The 17,622-nt window shown below is 37.7% G+C and overlaps 1 protein-coding gene across 1 annotated transcript in view; it reads left to right on the plus strand.

Annotated features, from left to right (window-relative positions):
* Positions 1-464: 464 nt before the first annotated feature.
* NFU1 (NFU1 iron-sulfur cluster scaffold) overlaps positions 465-17,622 on the plus strand; it is a 28,049-nt gene continuing 10,891 nt past the window's right edge. Inside the window, exons 1-5 of the mRNA XM_065891216.1 lie at positions 465-553; positions 2,778-2,878; positions 6,320-6,455; positions 12,636-12,702; positions 16,322-16,436. Coding sequence (XP_065747288.1) covers positions 492-553; positions 2,778-2,878; positions 6,320-6,455; positions 12,636-12,702; positions 16,322-16,436 — 481 coding nt within the window. The 5' untranslated portion in view covers positions 465-491. The remainder of the gene's footprint in view (positions 554-2,777; positions 2,879-6,319; positions 6,456-12,635; positions 12,703-16,321; positions 16,437-17,622) is intronic.

Consider the following 17,622-nt stretch of genomic DNA (forward strand, 5'->3'; position numbering starts at 1 on the left):
GAAGAGCAGGCAACTCGCTGGAGAAAGGCGAGAACCTTCCCAGGGTATGCTTCAGGGCATCTTTTGAGACAGTCACTGAACTGGGCCTGAATGGCAAGCAGGTTCCTATCAGAGGCAATGGGCGGGTCTAGAATGTTCCGCAGGATCAGGCTGTGCAAACGCAGCACCTATCAAGTGGGAAAAGCAATGCACTGTTCCGAGCATGCGTGCGGAGTCCCTCGTGCTTGCTTGAGGACGCCTGCGCAAGCTTCGCAAGGATTTCTTTTTTCCCAGTTTCCCAGCCTCGGGAAGTAGGTAGGTGATTATTTCAAACAGCCGACGCAAGCCCGCCCCGCTAATCCGCAGCAGAGCCGCGCGCGGCCGGTAGGGTGCGCTATCCACGGTGCCTTGCCAGATCCCGGCCGGCCTGCGCCTGCGCGGGGCTTGAGCACCGCTGCGAAGGCTGTGGGGGAGTGGAGCGGCCTATCCCACACCTGCGCACTCGGAGCAAGATGGCGGCGGCGGCCCTCCTGGGCTGGGGAGCTGCGGCGGCTGCCGCTGGGCTGCGGAGGCGGTAAGTGGTGAGCCCGGGGCTGCGTATAGCGGTACCGCCGGGCTTAGCCAGCAGAGCGGTCGCCTCCCCGCCCGCCCTCTCTTACACCAGGTGGGGAAAAGTGCCCCTGACCTTGCCTTTGGGTCCACCCCCATCGCCGAAGTTGGGGGTTTAAACCCCGAGGTGGGCAGCTCTCGGTGAGGCAGCTCTGCGACCCGGTTCTGGCGGGCCCTGCCGGCCTTGTCCCAGGCTCCGAGACCCGGTGCCTGAGTCCCTGTGGTGGGGAGACTCTCAGAGACCGGCTGTAGGGACCCCACAGATGAGCTGTTTTTAAATCGGGGCCCCTCCAGCCCCTCCACCCCGTGCATTCGCTCTGCCTTTTAAACACAAAATCAGAACGTCAAAATGTCACTCATTTTCTTAGTGAGGCCTACCTAGAAGGGGAACGTGACCTATCTGAAGTCACACAGCATCTAAGTGCTGGAACTCCAGATTTCCGCGCCCCACCAACCAAACCCACTCCGTTCCCTTGTCTTTCCTCTTTCCGTTTGCCCTGTCTTTGCGTTTGGCTTCCCAGGGACACCTGTTAACACTGGTTAGGTGAAAGGCACTGAGGACGTTAAGTAGATTGTTGTACCCTGGTTTCTCTTATGGAACAAAAGGAGAAGAGGGCCTAACGAGGGTTGACCTCCTGAGTGTTTGTTAGGGGTTTTAGTGCTAAGGATGCTCTTGAAGTTGAAATGCGTTTCCTAAAATAATTAGGTTTGCAGAAGGATTTTTTGTTAGTCACCTCCTGTTTCCCTCTCTTCTTTTTGAGTAGATGTCTTCCTGGAATAATTTAACTCACCTTTACTATTTTATTACTGTAAACCCATCTCCGTCAGAATATACAAAAACCCATCTCCATTCTGCCTTTTCCGTGGGCTGAAAGGAAATTTCCGTATTCCAGGTGTAGTTCCGTCCTCGGTGTACTTCCATATTGCAAGGTATCCAAGATTTAGGCAGTGTGCTATAGATAAAAATGCTTTCACCCCAAACCTGAATTCCATTTAATGAACAATTGTTGAGCACCTATCGCATACTAATAATAGGGGTAGCTAACATTTATTGAACACATACTACACGGCCTAGCACTGTTGTAAGCACTTTACATGGATTATCTGGATCCGTGTTTGCCCCAGTCTTTATGAGTTAGCGGTGAATATTAACTTCATTTTAGAAATGAGGAACTGAGGTAGGTCATCATGCTAGTGGCTAGGGACAGCAATGAAGACAGTCCCTCCTCTTTATGAGTTTGCAGGTTGAAAATAATCAGAGAAACGTAAAAAACAAAAAGTGATCATAAATATGCTTAAAATTCCTCAGTGACTCCTGTGAAATGAAAATTGGAATGGATGGCAATAGTATTTTAAAGTAAACTGCATTTTTTTCATGTAACTTGTGTCAGATTTCTAAAATTTTTCACTAGTAACATCTCCTTTTGTTTACTTTTCTAGTAGTATTTGGTTTTCCCTTCTCCCTTCGTTTTTAATTAGTCAAATCCATGAAAAAAAAAAGTAGCCAGTCAACACTTTGGAAGTTTTGTAACTTTGGTTATTTCATTCTGATTATATTCACAGTAAAATAACCAAAGTTACAAAGCAGCATCGATATGTTTCCAGTCAGAAAGCACGTATGGACTGTTGACTTCTTTAGCAGTTTGGTGGAGAATAGTATATTTTCGATTAGACTTTTGGAGGTATTGAAATGCCTTTCAAAACAAATAGCATAGGTTGTCTCTTTCCATGGAAACATGGTGGTAGAGACAGAAAAGGAGGGAGACTTTTCACTGTATTTACTTTTCTTCCCTTTGAATTTTGAACCATGTGACTCTATCACTTAGTTGTTTTTAAATCTAAAATGGGAAAAACAGTTTGTAGCTCTTTGCCTCCTTCATGCATACCTAAGAGTCTGGAACTCCAGGTTATAAATCACTAATGTAGATGCATTTCTGTTTCTTTACACCAGGTGTTGTATATTCTATATACACTCAGTTATAAAGGCTGTAAATCTCCCCTTGAGCTCTTGTTTTTAAATTGTTTGTAGATATTGCTTGTGTGAGGGAGTGGAAATAATGTTGTGGATGGAAAATGAAAATTCATCTTTGTTATTATTTTCATTATGGTTGTTTTATATATGAGAAGTAGAAACTTGAGCTTAAGAGATTATCTCTTAAAATGTCATTTTTATTTGTTTTTAAATGTAGATTCTGTCATATGATGAATCCATATACCATTAAGAAAGAACCTCTGCATCAGTTTGTCCGGAGACCACTTTTCCCACTCCCTGCAACCTTATGTAACACAGGTAAAATTTCATCTCTTTTAGAGCAAACTGCCTGAATGAAATTTTGTGGGTCATGAACAATGAGAATTTGTAAATTTTCTATTCAGATGCCTATAAAAAGAATATAACATTTTTTTCTGCCATAAATTACACTTCGCTATAATTATTTGCTTACACATATCATTTGACCTTAAATTTCAAGAATCCTGAATACAGTGTCCAGTACTTCTATGAAATCTCAGTTTCTTGTGTAACACATCTTCTGGAACATAAGAGTTGCTCAATAAGTGATTTCTGAAACAAAAATATAGAAAGAAGTTACAAATGGGTTTGTGTTTCAAAGAATCATATGTATTTTAAGCTATTGCCCTCCTTATTTTGATAAGAATACCTCTAAAATCAGTAAGTTTCTAGCTTTCACCCAGGCCTTAGGACATAGTACTTTGAATGTAGTTTTTCTTTTTTTGTCAACATTAATCACTATGGTTTTGTTGACAGTCTTGTTGATGTTACATGCTTTTACTTTCTTTAGTATTGGAAATAAGTATGAAGATAGGATTTGAAAATTTTTGCAATATGACCACTGTCACGTGGTTAGGGAACCTTGTCGGGGAGGGTGTGTGTATGTGTGTCTGTCTGTCTGGGAATGCCTACCTATATGTGCTTATGGAGCTGTAAGAATTGGGATTCAGCTCATGGTCCATCTCCATTTCCATCACTACCTTGAACTCCTTGTGGCCATGCTACTCTGGAAGGTGGCTAACTCTGGCTAATGCCATGAGTTGGATCAGGGTAGAGACCTTACCTCTTCTGTATCCTGGGGCAAGAACAGGAGTGCCAGTTCCTGTCTCCTTGAGTCACAGAAGAATTTAGGCATAAATATTGAGCAACTCAGCATCTTAAGCTACTTTAATTAGACTTCTAAATTTTGTAGAACTGAATTATGTGGTCATCTAGGCTTTTCAAATTGGAAACCTGCTGATTTTAGTCTTTGATATTGACTTCAAGCACTATTAATTTATACTTGAGGGGGAGCTTATGCCTACCTTTTTATCTGTTACCTATTATACCAAGCATAATAGGAAAGATTATTTTACAAGAGTCTTTCTCTCCTGTTGTAACCGTTATGACACTTTCAGAGGATCTTTCTGGATGATGGATCTGAGAGTCATTTTTGAAATACCTAATTTCACCCAGTTTAGGCTATGACTGGAATGATTTTGTTAATACCTAGTCAAATTACTTTTTTTGAAGTACCTTTGTTCATTGTTAAAATTTATGTAGTGATATCATATATTTATCATATTTTCTATTTCAGACATATGTAGATTATACTCGCTTAAATAATTTTTTACATTTATAGTTCTTCAAGTGTTTCTAAAAATTTTTCTTTCTGCATGTATAGTTTTACACAAATGGACTGAGTAGAATAAAGCCAGATTTAATTCTTCAAATATTGGTGGAGTGCCTAATATGTGCAGAGATTTTGGTTACCAATAAATTATTAAGAAAGGCCACAGAGATGATTGGTCAGAGCCAGGGTTAAAAGAACCTTGTTTTCTGTATATTTACAGAAAGTGGCAGCAGCACTTTATATAATGTTCCATCTGAAAAATTGTTCCCTTGTAGTGCAGATTGTCAGAGGAATTTATTGGTTGGAAGTATAAATACTTTAAATCAAGTACTTCAACACTGAGGTTATCAGTTTTCATTTTTTTCTTTTTTAGGATTTGCCTGGTCACCAAGTCACCAACTAATATCTTTACAGGACAGTGACTTAAGCAAAACGTATGGGAGTTTAGTTTCAATTTCTACTTTACCAAGGAAATGACTCAATATCAGTTAGCTGGAAATGCATGGCGAGGTGCAAAAACAATCTCAGCTGTCAAATTAGAATCTTCTCTTTTAACAGTTAAGAAAAGCATTTTTATACCAACCATATGTTTTGCCAAATTTAATCTCTTTCTAATTTAAAATAAAACTTGTTTTTTGATATTTTACTCTTTCTTAAGGTGTGTGATGTGAAGATTATGATAGGATAGAAAGACTGATCTTAAGTATATTTTTCTTCTATGCTTGGCACTAATACTTATGGAGTGGTAGTATGCACAGTGGTTAAACAAGTCAGTGCTGGAGAATTGGCCAGGCTTGAATCCTGGCTCTGTCACTTAGCTAGCCGAGTGACTTTGAGCTTTAGTTTCCTCATTTATAAATTAGGATAAAAACAGTGCCTCCTTGGCAGGATGTAAGGATTAAATGCTATAATTCGCATGAAGTACTTAGCACCATGCCCAGCACATGATAATTACTCAATAAATTAACTTATTTCCATATACTGCTCTAAGAAGAGAATTGGGTGGTGCTATTTGTTTTTTTTAAGTCAGAAGGTTTATTTTCATAATAAGTAACCAGAGCCTGTTTAATAGTTTTAAACTGTTAAAACCTCAGTATTATCTTTTTGTCCTACGAGCTGTTATTCATAATAGCAAGGTAGGAAATTAAAGATTCTTTTATTCTCAATCTGATCATGGCCCTAGAAGGAACAGAGAAGAAAAGAATCTCTAAAGATAATTTTTTTTTAATTTTATTTATTTTTTTTTGCGGTACGCGGGCCTCTCACTGTTGTGGCCTCTCCCGTTGCGGAGCACAGGCTCTGGACGTGCAGGCTCAGCGGCCATGGCTCACGGGCCCAGCCGCTCCACCACATGTGGGATCCTCCCGGACCCGGGCACCAACCCGTGTCCCCTACATCGGCAGGCAGACTCTCAACCACTGCGCCACCAGGGAAGCCCTCTAAAGATAGTTTTAAAATATTCTAGAAAGTAATTCACATAGATTCCCACCTACATGATAATTTATAATGTCACTAATTCTATACCTTTGGACAAGTTACTTAACTCTTAGTGACTTAACAAGTTACTTATCTCTGAGCCTCAGTTTCTTCATTTGTAAAATGGGAACAATAATACATTCTTCATAGGATTGTTAAAGGCTTAAGTATATATAAAGCACTCAGCCCTGTCTCTGTAATAAGTAAGCATAAAATAAATATCATTTGTTATTATAAATTTATTTATTTTAAAAAATGTTAGCACTTTGGAAAGTGATGATGATTTATTATTATAGCTAATTTGGTATTGAGTTACCAAATAGAATCCATCTAAGACTCCTGAATTATGATATGCCTTCCTACTTACGTGTAGGATATTGCTACAATCTGTTGAGTAACAAAACTATCTAAATAATTAGTATTAATATAAAATTCAGTGAAGTTATCCTAAATATTTTGATAAATTTGTCGCTTAACAATTCTTACTCTGTAAGCTTGGGCAATAAAGCTTTATGTTCTTTTTTTCTAATTTTCCATATTTCTTTTGGTTCTCTGAAAATGAGCACTTCATAGTCCATAAACTTGTTAACATTTCTTTTCTAGAATAACATTCTTTCTTTTTTCTCTTTTAGTGAGACACATGTTTATTCAAACACAAGATACCCCAAATCCCAACAGTTTAAAGTTTATTCCAGGAAAACCAGTTCTTGAGACAAGGACCATGGATTTTCCCACACCAGCTACAGCATTTCGCTCCCCTCTGGCTAGGTATAGTACTATTTTTAATTTGCTTTTACCAAGAAACATAAATAACTGACTTCGGGGGTTAAGGTAGCCTTTTTTAGCTATTTTACTTTTATGTGCATTGCATCTTTTCAGTATAGAGATTATTTTCTTTTCAGGTGAGAGATAAAGAAAAGTAAGAGTTGATATTCGGAAACCCTTCTCCTGAAAAGGGATGTACTTAAGAGATCTGCAGCAAGACTAAATAAGAATTTATATTTTTCCTTTTAAAAAATCTATCAAAATGATAATATGGCAGGACTTACCTGGTGGTCCAGTGGTTAAAACACCACGCTTCCAATGCAGGAGGTGTGGGTTCGATCCCTGGTTGGGGAACTAAGATCCCACGTGCCATGTGGCCAAAAAAAAAAAAAAAAAAATGAGGCAGATATCCATTCTAAATCTTTAAAACCCTGTTTTTAGAAAACAATAATAACATGATCATTTTATTCTCAAGGATAGCTGGATTTCTAGATGTTTCAAAATGTAATAGTTTCTAAAATATTCCTCTAAGAACTATAAATGATAATAGTTATCAGATGTGGCATGATTTTTTAATAAACTAGTGAGTGGTGACAGTTTTTATTTTTATTTATTTTTTATTGAAGTATAGTTGATTTACAATATTGTGTTAGCTTGAGGTGGATAGCAAAGTGATTCAGTTATTTTTCTTTCCAGATTATATTCTATTATAGTTATTAAAAGATACGGAATATAATTCCCTGTGCTATGTAGTAGATCCTTGTTGCTTATCTGTTTTAGGTAGTCCTTATCTGTTAATCCCATACTCCTAATTTGTCCCTCCCTCTCTATCCCCTTTGGTAACCGTAAGTTTGTTTTCGGTGTCTTTGAGTCTTCTTCTGTTTTGTATATAGATTCATTTGCATTATTTTTTAGTTTCCACATATAAGTGATATCATACAGTATTTGTCTTTCTCTGTCTGACTTACTTCATTAAGTATAATATTCTCTAGGTCCATCCGTGTTGCTGTAAATGGCATTATTTCATTCTTTTTAATGACTGAGTAGTATTCCATTGTACATGTGTACCACATCTTCTTAAGTCAGTTGTCTGTTGATGGGCACTTGGGTTGTTTCCATGTCTTGGCTATTGTAAATAGTGCTGCTGTGAATATTGGGGTGTGTGTATCTTTTGGAATTAGAATTTTCATTTTTTCTGGATATATACCCAGGAGTGGGATTGTTGAATCATATGATAGCTCTATTTTTAGTTTTTTAAGGAACCTCCATACTGTTTTCCATAGTGGCTGCACCAATTTACATTCAGTGGTGACAGCTTTTAAATTCACTAAAGACATGTTAAATGTATGTCTAATGATAAAGCACAAACAATAAAATTATAAAACCCCTTTTTAACTGATAGCTAGAGAAGTTATTTATAATAAGAAATGTTAGTTCAATCACATCAACTGAAATTTTTGGTAACCTAAGACTGATACTGATTGCCAAGGATATTGGGAAAATAAAACTTAGATAACTATTTCTATACATACAGCCATTTAATGTGTCTCATTTAGGGGAGCCAGGAATATGCTTATCCCCGGAATCGTTTTTAAAGTTTCTAATTAATAAATATGCACATTTCCTTCGACCTAAACATACCACTTCTTGGAATATATCTTAGAGCATTTGTTTTTTATACTTTTTAATACCAGCCACAGTAATAAACTTTTTTTTAACATCTCTACTGGAGTATAATTGCTTTACAATGGTGTGTTAGTTTCTGCTTTATAACAAAGTGAATCAGCTATTAAACATCTTATATTATGACTCGCTATATACATACACACATATACATACACAGATATACATAAATATGTACATATACATATGTATATATAGGTATGAAACAAGTGTTTGATGGGGCAATTTTCGCCTTTATAAGGTATAAAACATTCTTTTTTCAATAAATTTATTTATTTATTTATTATATATATATTTTTTGCGGTACATGGGCCTCTCACTGTTGTGGCCTCTCCTGTTGTGGAGCACAGGCTCCGGGCACGCAGGCTCAGCGACCATGGCTTACGGGCCCAGCCGCTCCGGGGCATGAACGCGTGTCCCCTGCATCGGCAGGCGGACTCTCAACCACTGCGCCACCAGGGAAGCCCTATAAATTTTTTTTTTATTTATTTGTTTTTGTCTGCATTGGGTCTTCATTGCTGCACGCGGGCTTTCTCTAGTTGTGGCGAGTGGGGCTACTCTTTGTTGCAGTGCACAGGCTTCTTATTGTGGTGGCTTCTCTTGTTGCGGAGCATGGGCTGTAGGCGCACAGGCTTCAGTAGTTGTGGCACGTGGGCTCAGTAGTTGTGGCTTGCGGGCTCTAGAACGCAGGGTCAGTAGTTGTAGCACACTGGCTTAGTTGCTCCACAGCATGTGGGATCGTCCCGGACCAGGGATCGAACCAGTGTTCCTGCATTGGCAGGCGGATTCTTAACCACTGCGCCACCAGGGAAGTCCCTAAAGCAGTCTTGTATTTCCTTTCTGGTGCTTTTTATATTATTCTGTTCTGTTCTGTTTTATTTTATTAGATAAAATCCTGGTCACTATATAATTGATTTTACGACTCACTGGTGGTTTTGAAAAACACTACCTTAGAGAACAGCCACATATGTACATAAGGAGTGTGCAAGTATGTTCATTGCAGCCTTGTTGGTAATGGTAATAAGTTAGAAACAACCTAAATATTCATCGGTAGGAAGAGTTAGATAAACTTTGTTCGTCCATAGTCTGCATGGACAAACAATAAAACAATAAAAAGGATGAGGTGGACTCATATTTACTGAATGACCTCTAAGACATACTTGTTATTGAAGAAAGCAAGTTGCAGAACAATGAATACATTATGATTATTATGTGTATGAAAACAAAAAACACAAAACAACAAAAATGCACTGATAAAGAGGTCTGGAAGAATGTACACAAAACTGATAACAGTGGATTTGGGAAGGGTGGTCAAGAGGCATTTTCACTCTCTATGTATAGTTTGAAATGTTTACATCACGTACAAGCTCACATATTTTGTATTTTAAAAAATGTAAAAATAAAAAAGCCCAAACTGATTCAGTTACAGATTAGTTGGAGATTATTTCTGTCAGATGTTCAGTTGGCAAAAATCCCCATTTCTCCGGTTTACAGAATTTATTATCTTCAGTCAGCCTTGTTTTTGTTGTTTAGCAGAGAATATTTTTACTGTAAGGTAGAACGTAAGCTTCATGAGGATGGAAACCAGTCTGTTCTGCTTGTTGTTGTATCCCTAGTGCTTAGTACAGCGTCTGCTACTCAGCAGGTATTCAAATACTAGTTGAATGAATGAATAAAGAGTAATGTATCTTACTTCAGGGAGGCATTTGACATGTTTCTTCCTGTCCTTGTAGACAAGACAAAGAAATGTAAAAAGAGGGTAAACCTGTCTTCGGGGACATGTAAAAGGGCTCTGAATCCCTGTAGTTGGCATGTTTATTCAGGACTTTTTAAAAATCAGCAACATTAATAAAGATTTAATTATCCGTTTTTCAGATGAGAGGATTTGCTTATCTGTTGGATGGCAAAATTCAGAGACATTTTTGAAAGTTTTATTAGGCTTAAAGCAAATAAGATAAAAGTCTAACAGAAATAAATATTAAGCCGTGTGTTTAAATTTTCTAAATGAATAGCACAATTATGGGATAGAAGAACCTGACCTTTCAGTTAGTCATGTTGGATATGATGCAATGCTTAAAAAAGTCAGTCGAACTTTAACAGAGTCCTAGCGTCCAGCCTAAGAGAGGTAATAGTCTTTGTACTCTGAACAAGTTAGACTACATTTGGGATAGTGTTTTCATATTTTATTTTGGACATTGACAAGTTGAAATTGTCCCAAGGAGAGTAACCTAAATAACAAAGCATGTCTAATAATGTTTGAAACTCCTGTTTCCGCTTTTTCTTTCTTTTAGGGACAGAACCTGTGAACTCTTTCCTAAAGCAGTCTCCGTCATACGGACCGTAGATCAGGTGTATTCCTTCGCACAGTCCTTTCATTTGCGAAAAAAAAAAAAGCTTTGCTGATTGTGCTAATCAAGGGTCCTACTTAAAGGTCTGTGCTTTGGTTTATGGATCATAAGCTGCAGCCAGAAATCTTGTGACCACTTGCAAATTTAACATGGAGTGGTTGTGTAAAGGACTTAGATGACATAGTTTCAGACAAATTCCTAAATAATTTCAAAGCAGTAATTTTGATAGCATTCTTGCAATGGTAGACAAAGAAAAGGAAACTGTAACCTTCTTTGGAGTATGTCAGCTTTTGTTGCTAAGGCTGGGAAAAAAGAAACTGCTTTAGAGAGTCTACTAGGTGTGGTACATATGTCAGTGATTGGGGAAGGAAGCTGTAATTCAAAATTCCTTGAAGGGCTTTTTCAAATTATAATCTGCCCTTCATTCTCTCACAGGATTCTAAAAAATTAGCTTTACTGAAGTATAAATTACATGCAATAAAATTCACCAATTTTAAGTGAGTTTTGATAAGTACATATAATTGTGTAACCACCAAGAAAATAAAAATATAAAACATTTTTATCACTGTAAAAGATCCCTCATTTCCCTTTGCTTTCAGTCTCTTCTTGCTTCACCTCCACACCCTGCTAACTTTCTTTTTATGGCAATGACTTTTAATTTTTAAATTTTTATTAAAAAACGTTTTTTCCAGCTTCTGTGAGATGTAATTGACATAAAGCATTGTTTAAGGTATACAACATGATGATTTGATATACATATATATTGTGAAATGATTACGTAGAAAGGTTAGTTAACACATCTGTCACTCTGGCAGCTATTGATATTCTTTACACCGCTACCGTTTTGCCTTTTCTAGAGTTTCATATGAATGGAACCAGATAGTCTTTTGTGTTTGGCTTCTTTCATTTAGTATAATGATTTTGAGAGTCATCCTTGTCCTTGTGTGGATCTATAGTTCATTTCTCTTTATTGCCAAGTAATACTACATTGTATGGGTATTCCCAGTTTGTTTAGTCATTCCTCAGTAGATGGACATTTCCAGATTTTTTTGTTTTTGGTATTGTAAATAAAGCTGCTATAAAGATTCATGTGCAGGGCTTCCCTCGTGGTGCAGTGGTCAGGAATCCGCCTGCCAGTGCAGGAGGCACGGGTTCAGGCCCTGGTCTGGGAAGATCCTACATGCCGCGGTGCAACTAAGCTGTGTGCCACAACTACTGAGCCTGCGCTCTAGCGCTTGTGAGCCACAACTACTGAGCCCGCATGCCACAAGTGCTGAAGCCCGCGTGCCTAGGGCCCATGCTCCGTGGCAGGAGAGGCCACTGCAGTGAGAAACCCGAGCGCCGTGGTGAAGAGTGGCCCCCGCTCGCCGCAACTCTAGAGGACCTGCGTGCAGCAACGAAGACCCGAAGCGGCAAAAGTAAATAAATAAATTAAAAAAAAGAGATTCAGGGCTTCCCTGGTGGCGCAGTGGTTGAGAGTCTGCCTGCCGATGCAGGGGACACGGGTTCATGCCCCGGACTGGGAAGATCCCACACGGCTGGGCCCATGAGCCATGGCCGCTGAGCCTGCACATCCGGAGCCTGTGCTCCGCAACGGGAGAGGCCACAACAGTGAGAGGCCCGCGTACCGCAAAAAAAAAAAAAAAAAAAAAAGAGATTCACGTGCAAGTCTTTATGGAACATATGTTTTCATTTCTCTTGGTTAAATAACTAGGAGTGGGATTGCTGGATTGTAGGGTAAGAGGATGAAACAAGATTGGCCATGATTTGCTAATTGTTAAAACTGGTGATGACTGTGTGGAGGTTCTTTTACATTTCTCTCTACTTTTATGTATATTGTAGACCAGGGGTTCCCAACCCCTGGTCCGCGGCCTGTTAGGAACCAGGCCGCACAGCAGGAGGTGAGCTGTGGGCAACCGAGGGAAGCTTCATTTGCCATTCCCCATCACTCCCCATCACTCACATTACCACCTGAACCTTCCCCACCATCACTTGCATTACTGCTGGAACCATCTCCCACCCCTCCCCGCCCTCCGTGGAAAAATTGACTTCCATGAAACTGGTCCCTGGTGCTAAAAAGGTTGGGAACTTCTGTTGTAGACTTTTCCGTAATAAAACATTTTATTATCTCTTTCTTAAAATTTTTTCACAGGCAGTTATTTAGGATTGAAGGAGTAAAAAGTGTCTTCTTTGGACCAGATTTCATCACTGTCACAAAGGTAAGCATAGGATTATGTAAAATAAGATGTGACATACTTTTAGTTTTTTCTGAGTCCAGTGCCCCTCTCCAGAATATCCATTCTTGGTGTGTTCTACACATACTGTTATTAAAAATCTCAAATTAATTTTACTTCTTACATTTCTCAAGTTAATTATTTAATAGAATTTTCAAGTTGAAATTAACTGTAGTCCAGATCCCTCATTTTTCAAAAGAGAAAAACTTGAGCTTCAGAGAGTTAAATGCAGTGTCCAAGACTGTATAGGTGGCCTCCAGCAGGACCAAGACTCAACCTTGGCAGGACTAAAATTTAGGCTTCCAAGTATAATTTTTACTAATTCTTAATTTACATTGATAGAGTAAAAAGAGAAGCGAATGAGTGATCAAATATATATATATTTGGCCTACAGAATGATTACCTGTCTCCTTTCAAAGTGAGCATTTATAAAATGGCATCTGGCACATTCTGCCAGCCTACCATCCTGCAGTAACACTTCAGAGCTTCACAGACAAGAGCAGTGGATTGTGCACTTCTGCAACACTTGGATATCTCTTAATGTCAAAAAATCAAGCTAAATATGCTACCCATCCAACATCTAGGGTCATATTTGCTAGAAAAGACTGTTTCACTTTTAAGTCTACTAGATTAATGAGAAATGAACCATATAAATTTGAACTATACTTATTCTTTTAAATTTGTAATTGATATGTATGCACTGAACTTAATCACTTGCCCAATTTTGCATCAAAATCAAAAGTATTCAGTTAGCTCCTCTTAAGCAGTTTGAAAGGATTACTCTTGAGTTCTTGCTGCACCACGAAAGGGGACATACTGAGTTATCAACATGTTACATCTAGTCTAGTACTCTCTTGCAGCTGTTTATATGAGGAGGAGGATTAGGATTTTCTTCCATGCTGGCCCAGTGGCTATGGTTGTTCACACAAATATCCAGATTATAAAATGTTCTTCCCAGTTGTTTAAAGTGTTATTTTTTCTAAATTCTCAGAAAACCCTTTCTTGACCATATTACTGAAAGTGGTAACTCCCCCCAGGCACTTATTACCTTAGTTTCTTCATTACACTTATCTCTTAATGATATTGTTTATTTTTATTACCTCTCTTTCCGGCACTAGAGTGTAAACTCCATGAAGATAAAGATAGTCCATCTTGTTAAGCTCACCTACAACAATGCTTAGCACATAGTATGCATTCAAAGAAATTTTTGTAGAAGGAAACAATGATGTAAAATTTCCTAAATTGAATTTTCAGGTTTCAAGTGGTTTCCCCCAAATGTAGGATTGTGGTGAGCAAATGTGTGCTCACCGATCTCTAGTCTTTACTTGTTTATAGACATTTGACCTATCTTTGTTATTCTTCAATTTTCCTTCTTTTTTTGTTTTATTTTATTTTTATTTTTGGCTGTGTTGGGTCTTCATTTCTGTGCGAGGGCTTTCTCTAGTTGCGGCGAGCGGGGGCCACTCTTCATCGCGGTGCGCGGGCCTCTCACTGTCGCGGCCTCTGTTGTTGCAGAGCACGGGCTCCAGATGCGCAGGCTCAGTAGCTGTGGCTCACGGGCCTAGTTGCTCCACGGCATGTGGGACCTTCCCAGACTAGGGCTCGAACCTGTGTCCCCTGCATTGGCAGGCAGATTCTCAACCACTGCGCCACCAGGGAAGCCCCCCAATTTTCTTTCTTTGATGTTTTTTGAAGGAGAAAAAAGGACTAGCATTGCCAACATGTTTGATGTGGCACTAGTGCTTTACATACATTATCTAATTTAATTCTTCTTTTTAAACCATTTTTAAATTGAAGTATAGTTAATTTACTGTGGTTTTTATTTTTACTTTTTTTTTTTTTTTTTGCTGTACGCGGGCCTCTCACTGTTGTGGCCTCTCCCCTTGCGGAGCACAGGCTCCGGATGCGCAGGCTCAGTGGCCACGGCTCACGGGCCCAGCCGCTCTGCGGCATGTGGGATCTTCCCGGACCGGGACACGAACCCGTGTCCCCTGCATCGGCAGGCGGACTCTCAACCACTGCGCCACCAGGGAAGCCCTTTATTTTTACTTTTTAAAAATTTAATTCTTATAACTAGTTTTTCTTGTCTTCATTTTACAAATAGGAAATTATGTATTTTAAGAAGTTTTTATTTCTTTTACATATAGCCTATGTTATATAAATTTGGGGGGGGGATGAAAACGTGATTATAGATTACAAAGGATTTTTTTTTTCTTGATTTGATTTTGGTAAGTCATCTTTTATTTCCCTTTCCCTTTGTAATTTAGTTAGCCTTTTTGAAATTTCTCCAGCTCCGTTATTTTTTCTTAATGAAATGATATATAACCAATAAATAATACTCCAAGTTAGGGCACACAATGATATTTAATAGATAGACTGGTAGATTGATGTGCTTTCTTCCAATTGCCTTCCTCATCATGGACTATCCCATTTACCTGATAGCTTCAGTGATTGCCTGTTTTCTTTCTAACTTGTAATTGATAATTCACAGGCTTCTTTATGCATCGGTTTTTTTCCCCTAAATGTATATTTGCAGCTTATATGCTGCCTTTTTCTCATTCAGATAACTTCATAATATTTTTTTTCTTTTAATACCAATATTTCCCTATTCAGTAGAGCCCACTACTTACTAAAGCTCTAAGGTAGCCTTCTGATCCATCTTCCAAATGATTTATTAAAATGTTACCTAGAAATAGTACTCATTACCCATCACTAAGACGTCTCACTAATTTTGTTTTTGTATTCGTAGTAGTGCCTGTTTTACCTTCTGTGTACTGTCTCTAAATTGGTTCTTAATCCATGACAAAAATAGACCCATTTGTATACGAAGACTCACTTTTTAATAGTATTTAAGCCTAGACCCTAGCTAACAGCCTCCTGAGAATCTAGACTGCCTCTAATAGTTTTTCGCCTAAAGAGCTCTCCTTTAAAAAATTAAAACAAAACATTCTGCCTTTCTCATTTTAGATGTTAGTACTATTTGGGTACTATCAGTCTCTTTTTTTTTTAATGGAATCAACTAGTTGGCCAGATATAGAAGTGAAATAGTTATGGATTCTTTCTTACGGATACCAGTCTAGTTGACAGTCCGCAAGTCCTCTAGTACAATAGCCGTAGATAAGACACGTTATACTTATGGTTCAACAGTTATGTCATTGGGTTTCTTCAATACTATTAAGTAATATACGTAAGTTGAATTTTTTTGAATAGTTGTGGAATATCCTGTATAGTTCATCAAGCAGTTATATCCTATTTTATTAAAAGAATGGGAAGTCTCTTTATTACCCTCTTTAAACACAGAATCCATTCAGTATTTTAACTCTCTTCACCTCATGAAAAAACATCTTTTAGTCATTTTGGTATCCCCTCTATAGGGCATGTACATACAGCACACTTATTTGATGATGAATGAATTGGGGGATGTTCTAAGATTGTATCTTCTGAAAGTCATTATAAGCCAGCTCCTTTAGGAACAGTAACTGACATATATTTTCCAGAAATGAGTGCTATAGAATATATGTAGGGAAAGATTCTTAAAGGTATTGTTTTGTGTTTGTCTTTGCCCTTGGTTGAAAATGTAACGTTTTCCTTCAAATATTTACAGGAAAATGAAGAGTTAGACTGGAATTTACTGAAGCCAGATATCTATGCTACAATTATGGATTTCTTTGCATCTGGCTTACCTTTAGTTACTGAGGAAACACCTTCAGGAGAAGCAGGTAATGTGTTGGGTAATTAGTATTTATCTTTTTTTTTTAAACTGTTCTATTTTCTTCCCATTTGTCTTGATTTCAGAAGTCATGGGATTACAGATTTTTATCATTATACTATATTTAGCTCTGGAACCAATCCCAGAGGGGACAAAATTTCATGTGTAGTAGTTTCATCCATCATTTTATAAAGCTTGTGTATAAATTGAATATATTATACAAAACTAAAATTTTGAATTATAAAAATTTTCAGGCATATAGAAAATAATATTATAATGCTCACCAATTTGTCCTCTTCTCAGATTTAACAAAGGTTAACTCTCTACCTTAATTGCTTTAGACTCATTTCTAAATAAAATATTAAAGACATAGCCAAAGACCCAGAACTCCCATCCCTTTTCCCTTTCTATTACAGAAATGTATGTAAATTTAGTTTGTTTTTAAACTTTTACTACACATGTAAGTCTCTGCAGGGAATTTATAGTATTGGTTTTTGTTCTTAAACTTTAAATAACTTGTGTTATGTGCAACTTTCCTTTTTTCACATATTTTGAAATACACCCATTTATTTATTTTAAGTGCTGGATAGTATCCCATTATATGAATAAATTACAGTTAATTAATTTTTTCCTTTACTTATATCCAAGTAAATTGTGCTAATTTCTGTTACAAACATTGCTGCATTGGGTGTTCTTGTACAAGTCTCTTTGTGCATTTGTGGAAACCTGCTTTAGGGTACTTTTAGAGTATATTCCTAAAAGCAGAATTGCTGTATCGTAAATTGTTCTAATTTACATGCAAATTAGCAGTGTATAAGGATTTCAACTTTCTTATATCTTCATCATCACTTTGTGTTTACTTTTTTTTTTTAACCAATATGTTAGGGGTAAAATGGTGTCTTGTTTTAATTGCATTTCCTTGATTAATATTGAGCCTGAAGGTTTTCATATATACAAACATATGGCCAATATTCATATGACTGGCCAATATTTTCCTTTTCAGTAAATTTCCTGTTCATAAACTTTGCTGATTTTTTAAAAAATTGAATTATGTGTCTTTTTTGTATTGGCTTTAGCAAGTTGTTTTTTTTTTTATAAATTTATTTATTTATTTGTTTATATTTGGCTGTGTTGGGTCTTCATTGCTGTGCGCGGGCTTTCTCTAGTTGCGGTGAGCAGGGGCCACTCTTTGTTGC

This window comes from Phocoena phocoena, chromosome 14, assembly GCF_963924675.1.
Source record: "Phocoena phocoena chromosome 14, mPhoPho1.1, whole genome shotgun sequence".
Classification (NCBI taxonomy): domain Eukaryota; kingdom Metazoa; phylum Chordata; class Mammalia; order Artiodactyla; family Phocoenidae; genus Phocoena; species Phocoena phocoena.